The sequence below is a fragment of the Notamacropus eugenii genome, chromosome 2 (assembly GCF_028372415.1).
Source record: "Notamacropus eugenii isolate mMacEug1 chromosome 2, mMacEug1.pri_v2, whole genome shotgun sequence".
In the NCBI taxonomy this organism is placed as follows: Eukaryota; Metazoa; Chordata; class Mammalia; order Diprotodontia; family Macropodidae; genus Notamacropus; species Notamacropus eugenii.
The window spans coordinates 98,138,109-98,160,751 of record NC_092873.1 but is presented as its reverse complement, the minus strand read 5'-3'; the positions used below and the strand labels follow the sequence as shown (position 1 = coordinate 98,160,751).

At 38.9% G+C, this 22,643-nt stretch overlaps 1 protein-coding gene across 3 annotated transcripts in view; it reads left to right on the top strand.

Annotated features, from left to right (window-relative positions):
• KIF6 (kinesin family member 6) overlaps positions 1-22,643 on the top strand; it is a 504,404-nt gene that overhangs the window by 354,459 nt on the left and 127,302 nt on the right. For all 3 annotated transcript variants that reach the window (XM_072642001.1, XM_072642002.1, XM_072642000.1), the window contains one exon: positions 18,047-18,155. In XM_072642001.1, the coding sequence (XP_072498102.1) occupies positions 18,047-18,155 (109 nt within the window). The remainder of the gene's footprint in view (positions 1-18,046; positions 18,156-22,643) is intronic.

Genomic DNA, 22,643 nt, shown 5'->3' with positions numbered 1-22,643 from the left:
TTATTTTTTTCTCAATCACATGTAAAAAAATTAATATTCATTTTTAAAAATTTTGAATATCAAATTGTGTCCTTCCTTCCCCTTTCCCCTCCTTCAGAAGTCAGTTTGATATTAGATTATGCATGTACAGTCATATAAAACATATTTCCATATTAGCCATGTTGCAGAAGAAAATACAGACAAAAAATTAAGGTTTTAAAAAGTAGGCTTCAATCTTTATTCAGACTCCACCAGTTCTTTCTCTGGACGTACATAGCATTTTTCATCATGAGCCCTTCAGAATTGTCTTGGATCAGTGCATTGCTGAAAATAGCTAAATCATTCACAGCTGATCTTTGTACAGTAGTGCTGTCCCTCTGTGTAATCTCCTGATTCTGCTCATTTCACTTTGCATTAGTTCATAGAAGTCTTTCCAGGTTTTTCTAAGAGCATACTGCTCATCATTTTTTACAGCACAATAGTAGACCATCACAATCATATACCACAATTTGTTCAGCCATTTACCAATTGATGGACATCCCCTCAATTTCCAGCCTCTTTACCACCACAAAAACAATTGCTATATGTTTGTACATAGAGGTCATTTTCCTTTTTCTTTGATTTATTTGGGAGATAGAACTAATAGAGCTATTACTAGATCAAAGGGCATGCATATTTTTTTAATTTTAATTTTATTTATTTATTTTTTGTTTACAACATTCAGTTCCACAAGCTTTTGAGTTCCAAATTTCCTCCTCCCCTCACCACTGCCCCTTCCCAAAACAGCAAGCAGTCTGATATAGGCTCTACACATACATTCACATTGAACATATTTTCACATTAGTCATGTTGCAAAGCAGAAGTATAACCCGTAGGCACAGTTTAACAACCCTTTGGGCATAGTTCCAAATTGCCCTCCAGAATGATTGGATCAGTTTGCCACTCGACAACAGAGCATTAGCGTGCCAGGTTTCACACATTCCCCCAACATTTGTCATTTTCCTTTTCTGTCATAGCTTGTCTGATAGGTGTGAGGTAGTACCTTACAGCATTGTTTTAATTTGCATTTCTCTAATCAATAATAATTTTGAGCATTTTTTCATATGACTATAGATAGTGCTGATTTCTTCTTCTGAAAACTGCCTGTTCGTATCATTTGATCATCTCTTCATTGGAGAATAACTTGATGATGTAATTTAAAGGCTCTTGACCCGAAAGCAACTTGAAAACATGATGTCTTACACAGGTTTCCTATGTAAGATAAAACTTCCTAATAATTAGAGGTATGCAAAAGTGAATGGGAAGCTTTAGCAGTTAGTGGGTAGACTTCCCTTCCATGTAGGCCTTCAAGCAAAAGTTAGGTATGTATAAGAGGGAATTCTTGTCCATGTGGAGGTAAGGCTAGATTGCCTGAGAGGTCTTTGATAATGTCGAGATTCTGTGATTCTTAAAATTAATTTTCAAATCAATTAGAAAAATATGTGCTATCTATATATCCCAGGTGAAAAAGAGTTAGAGAGCAGGCCTGTAAGAAATACATAAAGACTCCTTTTTCTTTTTGCAATTAGTACAGTGCCTGGCATATTAAGACTTGTTGATTAACCAATTATTCTCTTTTGGTCAAATTTCCATAGGATCTTCTGTTTAAGGGGGTTACCTAAAGTTAAGGATGTATATTCTTTAGTGCAATAATGTCAAACTCAAATTGAAAAGGTGACATTGAACCATACATAAGGATCCCTGCAGGTGAATATTGATTTAGAAAGCTACATAATAAAATTAATGTTTTATTGTATTTTTATTAATTTTGTTAAATATTTCCCAGTTCCATTTTAATCTGGTTTCACTGCACTCAGAAGTGTTGCCAGTGGTGTGCTGCCCCTGGGTTGCATGTTTGATACCCCTGGTTTTACTCATAGATTGTTAACGTGGAGTTCATGGATATACTCAAGATCAATGAAATCTTTATTTTAATTTTATCAGTTTTCCTTGATAACCCTATGCACATACATAATTTTGTGCATTTACAAAAATTTTTCTGAGAATAATTTTTCTGTGCTTTCACCAGACTGCCAAAGGGGATCTGATTCTCTCTCTCTCTCTCTCTCTCTCTCTCTCTCTCTCTAACACACACACACACACACACACACACACATACACACACACACACGATTAAGAACTCTTGGTCAAGGAGGGTAGGAAACTAAAGGTAAAAATGACTAAGGCTAAGGATATTCTATCACTGCGAAATGAACAAGCTGCTGCTTTGAACTAACAACTTCAGAAACTTAACTACAAGGCAGCCTTGTTGACTCCATTTTTACCACAAAGCTGTCTAAGGCTGGAAGGAGTCATTATGTCTATAGGACTTGTAAATATTTTCTACCCAACTCACAAACTGGAATTGTGAAGTTGTTGTTTTCCTGACAGATCAAAAAACTCCTTTTCTTTACTTTTTAGAAGGTATAAGTCCCAAAGCTTCTCGAAATCAACCCTGCTTTCTGTGAATTCAATTCTGATATATCAAACTGGAAATTACCTTAAGGAAAGGACCAAAAGCAGGAAATGTGCCCAGGACTCCCCAGAATGCCTAAGTCTGGTTGATAAATAAGGCTGACCTCTAGTCCCTTCCTCTCACATATATGCATTTCAATTGATTTCTGAGTGAATGAAAAACCTTTAAGACCTAAACAAAAGCATAACTAATGACAGAATTTTAAGTACCATCATAGAAAGGGGGAGGATTGACATTAGGGAAATACTTCTTCCATCACACAGCATAGCCAGTTACCCTTTTTCTGCCTTTATGTAAAACAAATTCTGCCAAAAGATGTCAAGTGGGCATTTGAGGGCAAAACTGAATGAAAAGTAGAATTGTTATTTCCTTTTCTATAAAGCTGGTTTAATCCCCACCCCCCTTTTATAAGTATCTCTTCATCTACACTGTAGGTACATTTTAACTTCATAACACAATCTAAGTATTATCATTATTGACTGTCAATTAGCATTTCAATAAGACACTCTCCTTTGATAAATGAAAACACTGAAGTTTTTCGGGCCATTTGCCCCAAGTTGCATAACTAGTCAATGACAAAACCCAGATGGATACCCAGGCTTCCTGACATACCAAGTGCACATGAGGGATTAATGAAGTTTACTTGTTAGTTAGATGATTAAGCAAAGAAGATTTCAAATCATCTTTTAAAAATTTTGTTGTGCTTGTTATAACCTTTTGTGTAACAACTACGTATATTTACCATCAAGAACTCACCGTTTATGAGGCACATCTTACTTTTAAGCCAGCAGAAAGAAAAAGAAATAGAGAGATTGGATTGGAAGTCTTCTCATTAAGTTTCCTAGTGACTCCAAATTGAACAATGAGGCCAATATGTTAGAGGATAAGAGTAGAATCCAAAATGTCCCTGTTGTTGTGGTTGTTCGGTCATTCAGTCATGTCCAACTCTTCTTGACCCCATGGACCGTAGCATGCCAGGTCCTTCCATCCTCCACTATCTCTTGAAATCTGTCCAAGTTAATGTTCATTGTTTCCATGACACCATCTAGCCATCTCATCCTGTGCTGTCTGCCTTCAGTCTTTCCCAACATCAGGGTCCTATCCCATGAGTCCTATCTTATTATATGGTCAAAGTATCTAAGCTTGAGCTTCAGTATTGGACTTTCCAATGAGAAGCCTAAATTAATTTATTTAAGTTTTGACTGATTTGATCTCCTTGCTGTCCAAGGAACTCTCAAAAGTCTTCTCCAGTACCACAATTCAAAAGTGTTGATTCTACAATGCTCAGCTTTCCTTTCAGTCTGGGTCTCACAACTATACATTAATATTGGAAAAACCATAACTTTGACTATACAGAATTTTGTTGGCAAGGTGATGTCTCTGTCTTTCAGTTGGGTGTCTGGATTTGCCATAGCTTTCTTTCCAATGAACAAGTGTCTTTTCATTTCATGAGTGCATTCAACCTCTGCAGAGACCTTTGAGCCCAAGAATATAAAATCTGACACTGCTTCCATTTCTTCTTCCTCTGTTTGCCAGGAAGTGATGGGAACAATTGCCAAAAACTTTGTTTCCTTTTTCTTTTTATGTTCAGTTTCAAGTCAACTTTAACACTCTCTTCTTTCACCTTCATCAAGAGGCTTCTTAATTCTTCACTTGATGGAGATATTTGAGTGATGTTGTCACATATCTGAGATTGTTATTTCTCCTGCTGACCTTAATTTGGACTTTTGATTCATCTAGTCCCTACTGAGTTAGAAATGAGCTCTAAATCAAATAAAATTGAATGGAGGAAAAACAAAGCAATGTAGTTATGGAACTAACCAAGAATGGGATGGGAAATGGAGGGTATATGCCAAAACTGCACAAAAGGAGCTGTCTCTCTTTTGCCCATCTACCTACAATTTCACCAAGCAGAAAGAGGATGACTGGAGAGCTCTCTCAAATTACATGTCCCTTATTCCTCTCCACCACCTCCATATTATGCCTAGTTGTGAACAACATAAACCACTTATACTCAACCTCCAGGCTTATAGTTAGGAAACCAGCCAAAGAGATCGTAGACACAGAGTAAACTCCCATAGAATCCAAATAGCCAGAGAATTCAAACAATCAGAACACTTTATTCATACTAATGATGACTGGGAGATGCTGCAAGATCTGAAAAACCTTCTTCATTCTTAAATTCTTTCAGTATAGTTTTTGTATCCCATTTTAATTCACTTAATGTATAGAACCCATGCTATTATTTGAGCAGAATGTTCATTTAATGCTTCTCTCTACAATTCTCAATACATCAAAATTTACTTTATCAAGTTGAATTTGATCCCATCTTTCCTAATAATTATCCTGAAAAGCCAGTGTCTGGATTTATCATAACCAAGAGTTGCTATTCAAATATCAGTGAAACTATTTCTCCTAGCTACCAGTACTACCACCTGGAGGTGAAAGTTTCACTTCTGTTTCTTCAGATTTGGCCTCTTTGTTTCCCCTAGATCTATTCTGCTTCCCATACTCACTCCTGGAAACACTTAAGGAATATTATTTGAGATTAAACTACATCTAAGTATTTATTTCTCATTCTTTACATTTTCTTTGGAGTCCTAGTATCTTCTTGCAACTCCCCACATTTAACTTTTGGGATAACCTTATTTATCAGAAAAAATTTCATATTCATTAGACAAATATTTACTGAGAGTGAACTGGGCACAAGGAACTTTGATAGGGATTGTGGGAAGTACAATGATTGATAAAGACGTGCTGTCTTCCAGGACTTTTGCAAGCTCTTGAGAGCAGGCTTCGTGCTTTTAAACATCCTTTGTAGTGGCTGCAGTGGTATGCCCCAGTGGGTGTGTAGGTTGGCATTTGATTAGAGCAGAATCCCACAAAATAAAAATTCTCTAGTCATGATCTGCATAATACTTTCCTAATTGGTTTAAGGCAGCAGTAAGCATGGCTCTTCCTTCACTTCATATTTTAAGATTATTTAGACTAGATAAACTAACCTTTACCTACAGATGTTTTATGACTCTATAGGTCTAGAGCTCTCCTGAACTACTGTAATCCTTCATCACCAGCTGCCTATTGAACTGGATATCCAGCTGGCTTCTCAAACTCAATATATTCAGAGAACTCATTATCTTTCCCCTGAAACCATCCTCACTTGCTAACTTTCCTCATTCCATCAATAGCACAACCATCCTTCCAGTCTCTTAAATTCACAACTTTGGAATCATTTCCCACTTCCTTACCCCCATCACACTATGTATTCATTCAGTTGCCAAATATTGTCAAATCTACCAACACATTTCTTGAATCCATCCCATTCTCTCTGCTCCCATGAACATTACCCTTACTCAAGACCTTTATCACCTCTCCTCTGAGGTTATCCTAGTACCCTCCAAATGGATCTCCTCAATCCAGGTTTTTTCCCTCTCCATTCTATCCTCTGCAGAGTTGCCATGTTGTTCCTAAAACACAAGTTTAACCATTTCACTTTCCCCAACAAGAAATGTCAATATCTTCTTTCTACCTCTAGGATAAAACACAGACTCTTCTGTTTGGCCTTTAAAACCCTTCTATAGCCCTTCACAACTTGATTTCAGTTGACTTGCCCAGCCTTATTATACATTATTTTCCATCATGCACTCTGTGGTCCAATCAAACTGCCCTTCTTGTTGTTGCTTGCACATGACACTTCACCTGCTGTCTCCTTACCTTTGTGCAGTGTTCCTACCACACCTGGGATGTCCTTCCTCATCACCTGGCCTCTTCTAAGGCTTTTCTTCCTTCAAAACTCTACTTAAACACTACTTTCTATGCAAGGCCTTTTCTGGTCCCCCAGTTATTACTACTACCTAATTAACTTGAATATATTTTGTAAGTCTTTTAAATATATATATATATGTAATATATATATTGTATATGTTATCTCTGCATGTAGGACATAAGCTCTTGAGAACAAAGATTTCTTTTGTGTATGTGAGATAAAACTTCCTAATAATTATAGATATACAAAAGTAAATGGGAGCTGAGCAGTTAGTGGGTAAGACTCCCCTTCCATGTAGGTCTTCAGGCAAAAGCTAGATGACCACCTGTCAGGTACCTGTAAGAGGCAATTCTTGCCCAGGTGTAGGTTAAGCTAGATCGCCTGAGAGGTCTTTGACAATTCTGAGATTGTGTGATTCTTAGAATCAGCTTTAAAATCAATTAGATTCACACAGTGTATGAATAAAATACATGTAAAAAAAAGCATTTATTAAGTGGTCTCTTTATCACACGCTGTACTAAGCATCGGTCATACAAAACCAAGAGAGAAACAGTCCTTGCCCTCAAGGAGCTTACATTGTCACAGGAGACCTCTGGGTAGAGAAGGGTATTCTAGTCCAGGCAGTCACAGGGATGCTGAGTGGAATGGTAGAGCAGTTAATTGATATGGTCTTTCATAATCAATGGTAGTATTGTTGGAATTATCGTTCCCAGAGCAAGATGTGGGAAGCAGGGGGCAGGGGTGATAGATGTGCATTTAGAAGAATGATAACAAGAAAATAGCCTTCTCCTAATCTCATCTAATAACGCTGATCTTTTTTGGACCACATTCTCTGTTATGTATGCTGCCTTCTGTCAGTAGTTCTTGGAAAGTTCTTACCTGATGTGTTCTAATGCCCAGCATAGTGTCTGCACTATCTTGGTCAAAAAAAAAAACAAAAAACCTGATGTGGTGAAGTCAGCAAGCACCTCCTACAAGGATAGTCATTCTCCACCTCTAGCTAATCCTCTGGCCCCTCCTCCCCTTTCCAAGCTAGCACCTCCTCTCAGCCTGTAAGAAACATGGGAGCCTGTGTACATGCATGTATACACATATATAATATGCATGCATGCACATGCACACATACAGATCTATTGGACTCTGAAGTAGAGGGAGAAGCTGGCACATAGTAGGTCCTAAGTAAATGCTTGATTAATAATACTGGTCACCTTCCTCTCACCACATTCCAGTTTCTCAGTTGTCCTTCCTAATATTTGGAGCCTGGGACTGAATGTAATACTATGGATGCAATCTGACTGGGATTAAGTATAGTAGAACATAGTGCTTTGTGATGAAGTAAAAGTTCGTTTCTAGCTCTGGGGCTCAAGTTTTATAGGTGAGATAGGACATTTGATTTAGGTCTTGAATGACTGATAAAAATTCAGCAAAAGGAGATGGGTGGTACAGGGGATGCTAGGGTATTCCAGGCACAGATAATGAGAGCATAAGCAAAAGTATGGAGGCAGGATTACAGAGGACATGTTAAGGGTTGGGGGAGGGAAAGAAATAGTGAGTATTTTTTTAATATTTCCCAATTATGTACAAAAACAATTTTAATATTTATTTTTTAAAATTTAAAATTTAAAAATTCTCTCCTTCCTTCTCTCCATTTCTTCCTCCAAGCAATTTGATGCAATTTATACATGTGCAAGTCATACAGAACATATTTCCATATTAGCCATGTTGTGAAAGAAAACACAGACCAAAGAAAAAAGAAGAAAAAGAAAGTTTGGATTTAAAGTATGCTTCAATCTGCATTCAGACTCATCAGTTTTTTCACTGGAGGTGGATAGTATTTTTCATCCTAAGTCCTTTTGTCTTTTTGTCCTTTTGAATTGTTGAGAAGAGCTAAGTCATTCACAGTTGATCATCACACAATATTGCTGTTCCTGTATACAATGTTCTCCTGGTTCTGCTCACTTCACTTTATGTCAGTTCATGTAAGTCTTTCCAGGTTTTTTTGAGAGCATCTTGCTTGTTATTTCATTTAGCATAATAGCATATCATCACAAATATATAGCACACTTGTTCAGCCATTCTCCACTTTGATGGGCAATTCCAGTTCTTTGCCATCACAAAAACAGCTGTTTTAAATATATACATATATATGTCCTTCTCCCCCGTTTTTGTAAAATTTCTTTGGAGTGCAGACCTAGTAGTGTACTACTGAGACAGGGGTTTATCGCATTTGGGGCATAGATCCAAATTACTCTTTAGAATGGTTGAATCTGTTCACAACTCCACCAACAGTGCATTAGTGTGCCAATTTTCCCACTTTCCCTCCACCATCTGTCATTTCCTTTTTCTGCCATATTAGCCAATCTGATAGGTGTGAGATGGTACCTCAGAGTTGTTTTAATTTGCATTTCTCTAATTAGTAGTGATACAGGGCCCTTAAATTGTGGGTCATGACCCATATGGCAGCAGTAAAAGGTTTCTGAACACATAACCAAAAATTAATTAAAAATCAAACACATAATGAATCTGAGGTATTTCTGGCAGTGCTTGCCCATGTTGCATGTGCAACTTCACGGCATCCTTGAAAGCATGCCCTCAGGCAATGCAATGCCAGCAAATGCTGCCCAAACTCGAAAAGGGGTCATGAGTGAAAAAAAGTTTAAGAAGCCCTGATTTAGAGCATTTTTTTTCATATAACTACAGGTAGCTTTGATTACTTCATCTGAAAACTGCCTATATGTATCCTTTGATCATTTATCAACTGGGGAATAACTTGTATTTTTATCAATTTGATTCAGTTCCCTATATATTTGAGAAATGAAGCCTTTATCAGAGAAATTTACTATAAAAATTCTTCTCAGTTATGATTACTTTGTATTTCCCTCCATCCTATTTTCCCCATTTATCCTACTCTCTCTCTCTCTCTCTCTCTCTCTCTCTCTCTCTCTCTCTCCTTTCGCCCTGTCCATTCTCAAAAGTATTTTGCTTTGGACTTCCTCCTCTTCCAATCCACTCTCCCTTTGATCAGCTCACCTCCCTTTCCTTTACTCCCTTTCTCTTCTACTTTCCTATATGGTAAGACAGATTTCTATATCCAACTGCATATATATGTTATTCTCTCTTTGAACCAATTCCAATGAGAGTAAGGTTCAAGTGTTGCCCTCCACCACTACAAATTTTCTGCCTCCTCTGTAAAAGCCCTTTCACTCCTCTTTTTCTGAGTTAATTTTCCACATTTTACCTCTCCCTTTCCCCCTTCTCCCAGTGCATTCCTCTTTCTTACCCTTTAACTTTATTTTTTAAGGTATCATCCCATTATATTCTGCTCACATCCCTGCTCTCATGGTATACTCTTTGTAACTGCCCTAGCAAAAAATTTTTATAAAGTTCTTAAGAATTACAAGTATCATCTTCCCATGTAAGAATGTCGACAGTTTAGTCTTATTGAATCCCTGATGATTTCTCTTTCTTGTTTACCTTTGATGCTTCTTTTGAATTTTGTATCTAAAAGTCAGATTTTCTATTCAACTCTGATCTTTTCATCAGGAATGCTTAAAAGGGTCCTCTATTTCACTGAATTCCAATTTTTCCCTTGAAAGATTATACTCAATTTTGCTGGGTAGTAATTTTTGGTTGTAATCCTAGCTGCTTTGCCCTCCAGAATATTATATTCCAAGTCTTGTGATCCCTTAAAGTAGAAGCTGCTAAATCTTGTGTTATCCTGACTATGGGTTTATGATATTTGAATTGTTTCTTTTTGGCTCCTTGCGGTATTTTCTTCTTGATTTGGGAACTCTGGAATTTGGCTATAATATTTCTGGGAGTTTTCATTTTGAGATCTCTTTCAGGAGATGATCAGTAGATTCTTTCTATTTCTATTTTATCATCTGGTTCTAAAATATCAAGGCAGTTTTCTTTGATAATTTCTTAGAAGATGATATCTAGACTCTTTTTTATTTTTTGATCATAATTCTTAAATCATCTTGATTTATTTTCCAGGTCAGTTGTTTTTCCAATGAGATATTTCACATTTCCTTCTATTTTTCATTATTTTCATTTTGTTTTATTGTTTCTTGATGTCTCATGGAGTCATTAATTTCCCCTTATTCAATTCTAATTTTTAAGGAACTATTTTCTTTCATTTGGCCAATTCTTCTTTTTAAAGAAAAGGATTTAGTGGATTTTTGCACCATTTTTTAAAACCATTTGGCCCATTCTTGTTTTGTAAGTATATTATTTTCTATACTTTTGGTGCATTTACCAAGCTATTGACTTTTTTACTGATTTTTTTTGCATCACTCTTATTTTTTTCCCCAGTTCTTCCTCCACCTCTCTTATTTGATTTTTAAAATCCTTTTTGATCTCTTCTAGTAATTTTTTTCTTTGGCCTGAGGCCAACTTACATTTTTCTTTGAGACTTTGGATATAGCAATTTTGAGTTTGTTGTTTCTCCTGAGTTTGTGTTTTGATCTTCCCTGTCATCATAGTAATTTTTTATGGTCAGGTTTTGTTATTGTTTGCTCATTTTTCCAGCTTATTTCTTCACTTTTAACTTTACATTAAAATTGGACTCTGTTGCTGGAGTGGAGAAGACATGGTCCCAAGCATCAGAGTTTTTGTGCAACTGTTTTTAGAGTTAGTTCTGGAGGCCTGTAAGTTTTCAGTTATTTCAAAGTGGTATGAGCTAAGGAGAGGTGTGTTTACTACTCTTCTGTCCTGTGCTCTGATCTGTGAGCAACCACAGCACTCTTTTCTACCCTGGAACTGTGACCAGGGTTCCTTGCTCCCCTGAAGCTGCAAGTTCTGGATTGCTGGTGCTCCCCCTCATGCTGGGACTGTGACCCAGGTCTGCACCTTACATCTGCATATGTGCAATGCAGCAGAGTGCTGCACCCAGTGCCAGAAACAGGACCCCTGTAATCACTTTCTAATCAATTATCTAATCCCCTTCCCATCTATGGACTGAGAGTTCTAGAAGCCACTGCTGCCAATTCAGTTGCCCCAAGGGCCAGTTGCTGGCTTGCTAAGATGGGGCCTGCTGCTCTCTTACCTGGATGTGGCCTGCTCTAGATTGTGCTCTACTCTCACCAAAATACAGAACACCTTTCCTGCTGACCTTTTAGGTTGTCTTGTGCTGGAAAATTGCTTTACCCATCCTTTTGTTGGCTCTGCTGCTCCAGAATCCATTTTGATGTGTTATTTAAAGTTCAGGTGAGTCCCTTCCTTTTCTCCACAATATTGGCCTTGCCTAAGTAGTTACATTTAACTGGAGCATAGAGTCCTTACACTCCACACCATGCCTCCAGTATCTGTGCCCCCAGGAAATTAATCTGTTCAGCCTTGCAATCCTTACCCCATGACTGAGCAATACTATGATGAAATCAGTGCAAAACTCTGTCTCCCACTATGTCTAGCTGGCCCCAAACCACTATCCCATGTTTCACATCTTATCTAGCCATCCACCTTTAGACTTTTTCTATTAGTGGAAATAGCTCAGGATATTATACCCAAGAGCCCCTAGAAATAGCTACTTTGTTCAGACCAATAGTTCTGTTTCTAGGCTGCCACCTCAACCATTATTCATGGAGTCAGCCTTTATGGAGAAGGTATCTTCTCTCCTGCCACCAAGCTTCTGCTTCCAACCACCAGCTGTCTGCCAACAACAGGCATATAACCCCAAGGTCCCCGAGAATATCAGTGCAACCCTTGGATCATCAGGTCTGCTTCTAGCTATGCTCCCCAGCTGCTGTCAACCAGGAAAGGAACCCTTGTGAAAAAGAGGCCTGCTATCCAAATGCCAAACATCTGCCACTGATGAGAAGGTAAGGCTAAGAGCCTTAGGAATAGGAGCACTCCCCAGGCCACTGGCTCTACTGCCTTTGTCACTCCCTGACAGCTACATGCCATTAGACCAACACCACGCAACTGCTACTCCTGGAGCAGGCAGCTTAGCCTACCAAGAGTACCAAGGCAACCTGAGAGAAGGAGGCCTCATGGGTAGGACAGTCAAATTATTACCACTGCCCTGACCAACACCTTCCCTCTAACCCTCACACCACATCTCTAGACCCACATTCATTGTCCAAAGCACAGACCCCTTTGAAGGATGGCCTACTGTCCTTGCCACCACCACTAACTGCTGATCAACTGCCACCATCAGGCAGGTAAGCCCAAGAGCCTCAGGAGCAGTCAGACCCCTCCCTCCTTGCCACTGCTCATGTTTCCAGCCTGTTCCAGCAGCCATTGTCCCTTTGTGGAAGGGTCACTGCCTCTGATTTCCTAGGCAGCCTCGACTACTGAAGGCCCAGACAAGAATGTCCTCACTCCCAAAGTTCTTGATGCCATCACCTAGTTCCACATCAAAAATGGGATAGTATTTAACTCATGGAAATAATGCTGAAGAAGATACATTACCATTTGCTTTGTTACTGTATCCTAGGACCACTGGACCACATCCATTTGACATGTCTCCAAAACTTCCAGTGTGTGTTATCTCCTCCATTAAAATGTGAACTCCTTAAAAATAGGGACTACTGTTCCTCCATACCACCTTGCACAGTGTTTTGCCACATAATAGGCACCTAATAAATAAATGCTTTTTCATTCATTCTTGCCATTTGCTCTGCCCTCATCCATAGCTGTCCCCCTTTTGCTCTCCACTTGGTAAACAAATGCATGGGGCTACTTTTGATTGTCCTCTGAATCTACTCACCCCTCCCTGTGACTCCAGGCCAAAATACCTTTCCCTGATATACATTCCCCTGTATATGTTGTCCCTCCCCCTATGAAAATACAAGCTCTTTGAGGACAGGAATACATTGCCTGGCACATAGCAAGCTCTTGACATAATAGTTTTTTTCATTCCAGATAAAGTTAGAAAGGTGGGGGGTAATCCTAGATGGTACTGGGTCTTGAATTCTCATAATTTTGCCTTTATCTGGTAATCTATAAGCATTCAAGGGCTCTGAATAAAGGATGCATCATGATTAGATAGAGACATAAATCACGTGTACAATGAATTGGAGGAGGTTGAGAGGTGAGGAAACTAGTTATAGGCTGGTCCATACAGGAGGTAATGAAGGTCTCAATAGAGGCCATGGCAGTAAGGATAAAAAAGAGGACACAGATGTGAAAGATAGGGTGTCATAGCGTCTGACAACTGATTGGGTGTGGAAGGTAATATAGAAGGAGGGAACAAATTGATATTAACCTTTTGATCATAGGTGAATGTTACTGGTGGTTGCATTGACAGAAGAAAAGAAATAAAGAAGAGGGACAGGTTTGGAGAGGAAAGTTTTTTGAACCTATTCAGTTTTAGTTTGACAGTATATCCAGGGAGAGGTTTCCCACGTATGACTGCAAGAGCTGAAGTTCTAAACATTCATGTAATTACCAAGGAAGAGACTGTGGACCCAGAAGAGAAGAGGTCTAAAGACAAACCCAGTTCCTTTCCCCAACCTTCCCAATAGTCAGCTAATGTAAGGACCACTGGTCTAGCATACTCACAGCTGACAAAACAAACTAGTGGAATGTGAGAGAATGTTGCCACATTCAAGCCCTTAACTCAGTTCCAGTTGTGTTCCATGAAGCAGTAGAAATAACATTAAATGAAGACAAAGCAGCTGGACCAGATCTGGAGATGGAGGGTTGATTTTTATGCTCTCTGAAAAAGGCAAAAATACCAAAACGATTGGGGAAAAAATCCTGGGCATTAATATTTCCAAAATGGAGGATCAAGATGGTATCAATAGCCACCAACCCATATACCTACATTCCCATTTCTACGCAGTTTTTATGTAACCTCCACAAAGGGAGGAAGAAGGAAAGAGACTTTTGCAAATGATACTCTACAACAAATCACTTCTTTTGGGTCACAGAATTGACTGAGAAGTCCAGAGAAGAATACCACATCATATCATACTTATCATTTGTTGCCTATTTTTTCAGTTGATTCAGTAGTATATGCATTTAGGAGTCTTAGAAGTACCTTTCCAAGGTCAAGTGCCCACACAAGACTCTTCAAGACACACACCTAAGTTCAATTAATTAATAAAGGATGCCAATCCCATACTACAGGAGGACTCTAGTAAGGAAACATCTGAGCAGCCTTCTTCACATTGTCATCTCCTCTGTGACTGTGGGATATGATTTGGTGGCCCCTCACCTAGGCTCCAACCTGATTTCATAGAACCTCTTCTCTTTCCCAAGGTGCTCTCAGAGTAAGCTTTTCCTTCCACCTTCTGTTGTGGAGGGAGTTATTCTCTCCATCTACCACTTTAGACAATAAAATGTACACTGTTTCACTGGGCTAGATACACACTGGAAAAAAGGAATTAGTCTCCCATTTCTTGGGAGGGGGCATGGTGATGGGTAGTACAGTCAATCTGATGAGCTATGTAGAGTCAGGTCTAAAGTGGTCAGTGAATTAAGTACCCCTAAACACCAGCTATCCAGTGTTTCTCTGTGGTGGCCTATTCCAATTCTTACAAAAACCTTTCTTCATGTTCACCCGCTCCTTGAGTTATGTGATACATATGTGAAGACTATACTAACCATTGTCTGTTTGTTTCTCATTGAAAAAGGGTGGAGCGTCTTTGTGTTTCACCATTCAGACATTCTTCCTGGTGCTATTTTTATCAATGATAATCATTAAATTGTTGTCAGCTGGGAGCATTCAGCTGTCTTACCCAGAGGCAGACACGATGTGAGGGAATGTCTTTTTTTTTTTTTTTCCAGGAGAGGGGCAAAACAAATTTTGTTCTGTTTGAAAGCTGCTTGGTGGAGTCTCAGAGTGTCACCAGTTAGAGTTGGCCCTTGGTTCCCCCTCCCACAGATAACCTCAGGATAAGATCTACCGTGGAATACAACTCTAGACACAATCTTTAACCTGCCACACCAGGGCTGGCTTTCTCCATGGAAGAAGATATAGATAGTGCTAAAGGCAATGCTACAGGAACATCCTCAGGAATGCAGTCAGCCAATAAACGTTTATTAAGTGCCTACTATTTGCCACGCACTTTACTAAAAGCTAGGGATTCAAGGAAAGGCAAAAGATAGTCCATTCTTTCAAAGAGCTCATAGTCTAATAGGGGAGATAGTATGTGAACAACTTTTTACAAATAATATATATACATGTATATATATATATATATATCTACACATACATACACTCACACACACACGCACACATATATATATACACACACATATATATGTATATTTATATAGGATAAACTGGACATAATCAATAGAGAGAAGGTCTCAGCATTAAGGAGAATTAGAAGGACTTCTTATAGAAAGTGGAATTACAGCCTATACTTGAAACAAACCAGGGAGATGAGGACAGAAAGAATTCCAGACATTAGGGACAGCTGGTGAAAATGGCCAGCAGTGGAGTATCTTCTGTGAGAAAGAGAAAGGAGGCTTATGTTACTGAATCACAAGACTGGAAAAGGGAGGGGAATATGGTTATGAAGGACTGTGAATACCAAATCTTATGCTTGATCTTGGAGGTGATAATCACTGGAATCTATTAAGTAATGACTTGGTCAGAGCTGGACTTTGGGAAGGTCCTTTTGGCAGCTGACTAAAGGATGGATGGGAGAGGGCAGAGACTTGTGGCAGAGACACCAACCAGATGGCTATTTCAATAGTCCAAGTATAAATTGATTAGGACTGATGAGGACACGCAAATTTAAATATTTCACACAATTGTCAGAATTTCCTTAACTCTATATTGGCCTGAAACCCTTGCTTCTAAATACTACAGTTAGAGACTTAGGTCTCTTGTATGCCTTATTCCTCAAGAAAGGGCTAAACTCAGTCTCATTTCCCACCATGACACTTAAAAAGTTTGAGAGAGACAGTTTCTGAGTAATTGATCGTTTTATTAATAATGCCAGCATTTTATAAAAGGAATGGTCATTTGGCCATGTCTCTTTGACCAAAGATGACTCATGGCAGTGGGCTCACAGTTTATATTCCCTTGGAAGAGTGGTTGTTCCTGAGGATGATGATCAACTCTGATTGGTTAACAATTAATGAGAGAATTAATATTATAATGAGAGCTGGGTTAATTCCAATGATAGTCTTGGAGTATGTGATACTGAGCACCCAAATCTTGGTCAAAGAGATATATCAATTTCCATATCACTTGTCTGACAAAAAAGAGAATCTACATTTACCCAGACCTATCTGAGTAAGTACAATAAACAGGAATCTACCCACTTGCTTAAACTTAGAATTTCTTTACTGTCTTTGACCAGATCTTGTCCTGGCTAAGTCTTTGCCCAAGATTTCTCACACTGGTTGATTGCTGAATGTAGAAGTAGAAAAGCAGAAAAACATTGGTCCTAATTCAATAACTAGTTATTACATATGAGAAAAATATTTCCTTCACCACCCAGTTGCATTCCTTTGGACTGGACCCTACATGCCCAGAGAAGGCTTATCATCAGGAAATTCATCATCCTGTGAGATTTGCATCAACGTTGCTACTCAACAATTCATCAGTTCCTTCAGTATCTTCAGTTCCCCTCTGACTGTTGTTGTTGTGTTTGTCCTTCATTGCCAAAGAACACCATGCCATCAGAGAAATGATGACATGACTTGCACTTGCCTTTGTTTTGAGTGAGGGAGAGCTGTGCAGGTCACCAGCCTCACTTCTCCTCCAGAGCCATCTGAATCCAGTGACTAGATATTCCTCAGGATGACTGGAGATGGCCCGAGATGCAATGGGAGACCTTGGGCCCTTTTAGGCCAAGGTCTATTCAGATACTCACTTAGGGTGAGGAAATGCCCATTCATCTAATAGGCCTATTTAAGAAGTAGCCAGGGCATGGCTCCCTTTAATGAGGCAAAGAAAGATATCTACATCAAGCTGGGAGGGAAACAGCAAAGAGTAGTTATCAGTAGTAATTGCTGCTATTTCCCCTCTGACTAGAGGACTGAAGGATGGCGGAGCCAAGAACTCCTCTCAAAGCCTCCATTTAAAGGGTGTTCCCAGGCCAACCATCTCTTCACTTCTTGCCCAGCTATGCTTCTTTGGACCCAACCCTATCATGAATCTTCACAGGGTGCCCTTCCTCCTTTTCAGCTTCTTTTTATGAATTGTCTTCCCCCATTATACTGTGAGCTCAAAGGCAGGGATTGGTTTTCTTCTTTTTTTTTTTTTTTGTATTTGTGTCCTAAGTACTTAACACAGTGCCTAGCTTATAATAGGTATTTAAGAAATTGAGTTATTTAGTCTTCCACTCAGATTTCTATATTAATGATCATTTATTTTCCTACCATTTACCTGGAAATGTATAGAGAAAATAATAAGAAACCAGGATTGGGTCATGAAAAGAAAATGGGGTGGGGGAATGAAACAAAACATGGCACTAAATTGAAATAAAACATGTTTTTTAGATATTTCCTGCTGTCTAGTGTTCAAATGTTCTTCCCCAAACCTGGCAAACTCAAGAACAAATAAAAATCTATTGGGTAGAGAAGATCAATCAAGAAGCCTTTATAGTTCAAGACACTGGACTAAATGCTGGGGATACAACAACAGAAACCGAATAGCCTTCATTCTCCAAATCCGTCCTCACTATACACTGTCTGTGAAAGTGACTTCTTCACCTAGGCCTGTGTTTGAATAGAAGGTTTCAGGAACCCCCAATTTGGTGTAGAGCCTTATGACCACAGATGTCTCAGAACCACTGACTGCTTCAGGGTTTGACCTGAATTACCAGTAAAATATGATCCTCTTCCTGGAGCTAAAGAGATCTTAACATTTCCCCAAACAGGAAAGAAAGAAGAGATGTCACTGGGACGGCAGGAGGCTTTTGAAATCTTCAAGCAGGATCATGCTGATAGTGTTACGATTGAGGACAATAAACAGATCTTAAGACAGAGGTAAGACTAGCTCTGCAAGTCATTTTTCCTTTTGGGCCTGGGCATTCCCAGTAGAAGGAAATGCATGATTATATTTTCCCTGATCTGTACATCTAGGAGAAGGAATAATGTGTTGGTTCAATTTAACACAATTAATATTATCTTAAGCTGTTCTCTAGTAATTTCATATGTCTAATCTTTATCTCTCTCAATAAAATTGTCAGGTAATTGAGGTCACAGGTCTTGTTAACATGCAGTTCTGCTTTTCTATCTGCTTACCACATAGTAGAGAGCATTTCCAGTTCCCTCTACCTATTCTCAAGTGCACACATTCCAGCTTGTCCAATGTCCATCCTAAGATGCAATAACTACACTCAAACAAAATCCTTCGGATATGGTTTAACACAGGCAGAGTACAATGGGACTGCCGCCTCCCTTGTTGTGGCCAGTATGCAGTGAGACCACCTAAGATCACATTCAGTTTGGGGGCTGCCTTGTCACATTGATAGGCTCTTGTGAATTTGCTTTTGTGTTCTGGAAACTGTGAACCTAGTATGATGCATCTATTTCTTCATAGGAGTAGAGTTCCCTTTTATTTATGTTACTGTGAATTATTCAGTTATTAAATATTACATTGTTATAAATACTTAAGCCAGGAGAGTCAGAGGAAATGCTTTCATTTCTAAATAAATATCTGTGCACACCAGAGAGAAATTTATATATATGAAATGCAATAGGTATGTGCATAAAGATGATTTCTAACCACCATCGTCATGAATAGTAAATGGAGTTTTAGTTGTTTCTCTAGTGGTGAGAATAGACTACTTCTATCTGTACTTTCTCATCCATTTTCTCTAACACATCTATGACTGGTCATTAGGAGTATAGACTAAGACTGGAGAATAGGATGTTTGTGTAGCATTAAAAAACCTTTCCTAGATATTTTTGTTTTGTTTTGTTGTGGTTCACTCGTTTTCATTGTGGCTGACTCTTTTTTGACTGATCATCACTACCTGCATAGGCCTCTTCTTACAGTACTACCCTCAAGGTTTGAACTGCCCTTCAAATGAGAATGAATTTGGGGTTACTAGACAGACAACCTCATTTCCCAAGAGACCCATATATTCTAAATTATTCATGGTAGTAACAGTAAGCAACATCCAGATTTTTCATCCTATCATGGCCTTGTTCCTTGGTTCTCCTCCAGTTCTGAAGCCACATGCTTAAATCCTTTAAAAGGATGGTGCTATCCAGGGATTTCTTTCCAGAAATCTGAGTCCTAAGATCTTCTTTCCAATAGGATAGTGATTGTAAGGCATATCTATCCCTTCCCACCTTTTCTCTCTAGAAAACTGGGACTCAGGAGCCCTCTTCTATATCTAAGAGACTAGGTCATGTGGAGTCATGTTCTTCTGAAGTCATGTAGTTGAGCGGGTCTAACCCAGCTTCTTTTGGCCACCTCTCAGGGCATATAGACAAGAAGACAAGCAATTGCCACATGTCTCTGCCTTAGTTCTCCTACCTATGGTTACCATTAATGGCTCCGCCAGGAATGTCATAAAGATTCACACCCCAGGGTTCAGTTCTACTCTTACCTTTGCATAGTTCTCTCTCTCTTTAACCTCTCTGTCCAAATCTTCTGTCTAACTATTCTCCCTCCCTAAATCTCTCCAGTTAAAAAGGCATGACTTTGGTCCACAATAAGAGGCAATCATTTATTCTCAGTGAGATGGGAAAAGGTTGGCAAGCCCCTGGGCACAGATGTCCTCAGTCCTTTTAATGAAGGTTTTAATTGGCATATCCATAACCTCCACAGGGAGATGCCTTCCCTATACCTTCATCAAGTTAATAAAATTCTTCTGATCAACCCTCTACTGCTCAACCCTTCCTTATGGTTCACCTACATTTTCATTCCTGATCAGGAGTATTTTATAGTGACAGAAGGAAACTAAAAGTTTGAATGTGATGACTATAGAGGTATTTAATATAGCTGTTCAAATTTTCTTATGCTAATTTACCATGATAGACACTAAGCTGTATAAGCTTTGATCAGTCAGTAAGAAATTCAAAGTGAATTTGAATAAAGGTTACCTTTTCTTTTTTAGACTTTATGCCATTAAATCTGACTTCAGAAGTTTAAATACAGATAGGATACAGAGTGAGAACATAAGTAGGTTTGATTCAGAAAGCATTGTAGTAGCAGGTCTCTGGAAAGTGATCTGGAAAGCAGCAAAAGTTTAAGGCAGAGCTCAAGAAGTATGTGGTTTTGATAAGTGAAGTGAGTTCTGATCAGTTGCTTCTGTCATGCCTGCCTACAAGATTATCAGGAAGACTCTGATAGTATGCATCTGATTTGTTGTCATCAGTCTTTTAAAAATTTATTTATTTTTAGTTTTCAACATTCACTTCCATAAGTTTTAAATTTTCTTCCCCTCCCTCCCTCCCTCCTCAAGACAGCATGCAATCTGATATAGGCTCTACATATACATTCCTATTAAATATATTTTCACATTAATCATGTTGTACAGAAGAATTAGAACGAGTGAGAGAAACTATGAGAAAGAAAAAAATAAAGCAAAAAGGAAATCCTCTGCTTCACTCTGCATTCCGACTCCATAGTTCTTTCTCTAGATGTGGATGGCATTTTCCATTATGAGTTCTTTGGAGTTGTTTTAGGTCCTTGCATTGCTGAGAAGGGCCAAATCTGTCAAAGTCAGTCATCACACAATATGGTTGTTACTGTGTACAGCATTCTCCTGGTTCTGCTCACTTCGCTCAGCATCAGTTCATATAAATCCAGGTTTTTCTGAAGTCCACCTGCTCCTCGTTTCTTATAGCACAATAGTATTTCATTACATTCATATACTACAGCCTGTTCAGCTATTCCCCAATTGATGGGCATTCCCTCAATTCTCAGTTCTTGGCTACCACAAAAAGAGCTGCTGCAAATATTTTTGTACATGTGGGACCCTTTCCCATTTTTATGATCTCTTGGGGATACAGTCCTATAAGTGGTATTGCTGGGTCAAAGGGTATGCACATTTTTGTAGCCCTTTGGGCATAGTTCCAAATTGCTCTCCGGAATGGTTGGATCAGTTGTTATCAGTCTTTATAGTAAATATTGCATAGAGAGGGAAGATAGGGAATGGAAAGCCTTGACTGTCTCTCTAGATTTCTGACAATGAGATATCTAAGAGATCATAATCAGAATAATTGTTATTCATCCTTCATTTTGAAGAGGACCAATGACATCACGATGTGATGGGTGATGTCTTGATTTGCTCATGAATTGGGTTTAAGTGAGGATGAGTTGCACAAGAGTTGCACCCTCACTCTCTCTTCCAGAGTCATTGAAGTCAAATACGAGGACAAAAGTCAAGATGATTGGTGATGACCTGGGATACAGTGGATGACGTTGGTGTCTTTGTTGTCTGACAAAGCTCTAAGTACCCCACAGGGCTGCTGTCATGACCATTGAAACAAATTGTTCACATCCACCCATTCTGCCGGGGAAATTCTCCAGAATAATTATAACTTTGCGGGGAGACATATGAACCTCTAACTTCATTATTGTGAGCTCTGTGCAGATCAGAAATCCTCAGTAAGATACGGTTTATAGAGCTGACTATATCATTGAAAGATTAAGTGGCTTGTTCATGGTCACACAGCAAGTCTGTACTAGTAGTAGATCTTCAACTCAGTCTTCCTGAACAAGGCTAGCCATCTGCCCATTAACTAACAATGCCTCTTTATAACAACAATAGTAAAAATGTGGTCTAGTGACACTGGCCTCCTCTCTGTTCCACAAACAAGATGTTCTATCTCTTGACTCTGGGAATTGTCTCTGATTATCCCTCAGGCCTGGAATGTTCTACCTCTTCCACTCTGACTGTTGATTTCCCTGGCTTCTTTAAAGTCCCAACTCAAATCCTACTTTCTACAGGAAGACTTCTCAACCACTCTTAATTCCAGTGTCTCCCCTCTGCTAATTATTTCCTATTTATCCTGTATGTAACTTGCTTTGTATATATATTTTTACATATTGTCTCCCCCATCCCATTGGACTGTAGACTCTTTGAGGGCAGGGACTATCTCTTGCTCATTTTTTTATCCCTGGTGCTTAGCACATTGCCTGGTATATTAAGTAGGGGTTTAATAAATGTTTATTGAATCCATAGCTAACATTTGTAGAATATTTCAAGGCTTACAATTTCCACTTTAGTAAGAGAGTGGCATGAGAATTGGTAGAGGTTCCCAGCTTGCCAGCACACAAGGCAGCAAATATCTGAAAGAGACCCCAGATGGAGAAAGGGTAAGGAAAACCACAGAAAAACACAAGAAAACTCCTCCAGTTCAGAATCTCAAAAAAAAAAAAAAATGCTAGAAACATCAGAGTCTCAGAGAGGAATCACTTTCAGGAAGTCAGCTCAGGTCTGAAGTTTGTGAGTAGTAGGAGAGATAAATGATCCCAGCCCTGGCCCATCAGAAAAAGAGCAAGGGACAAATCCT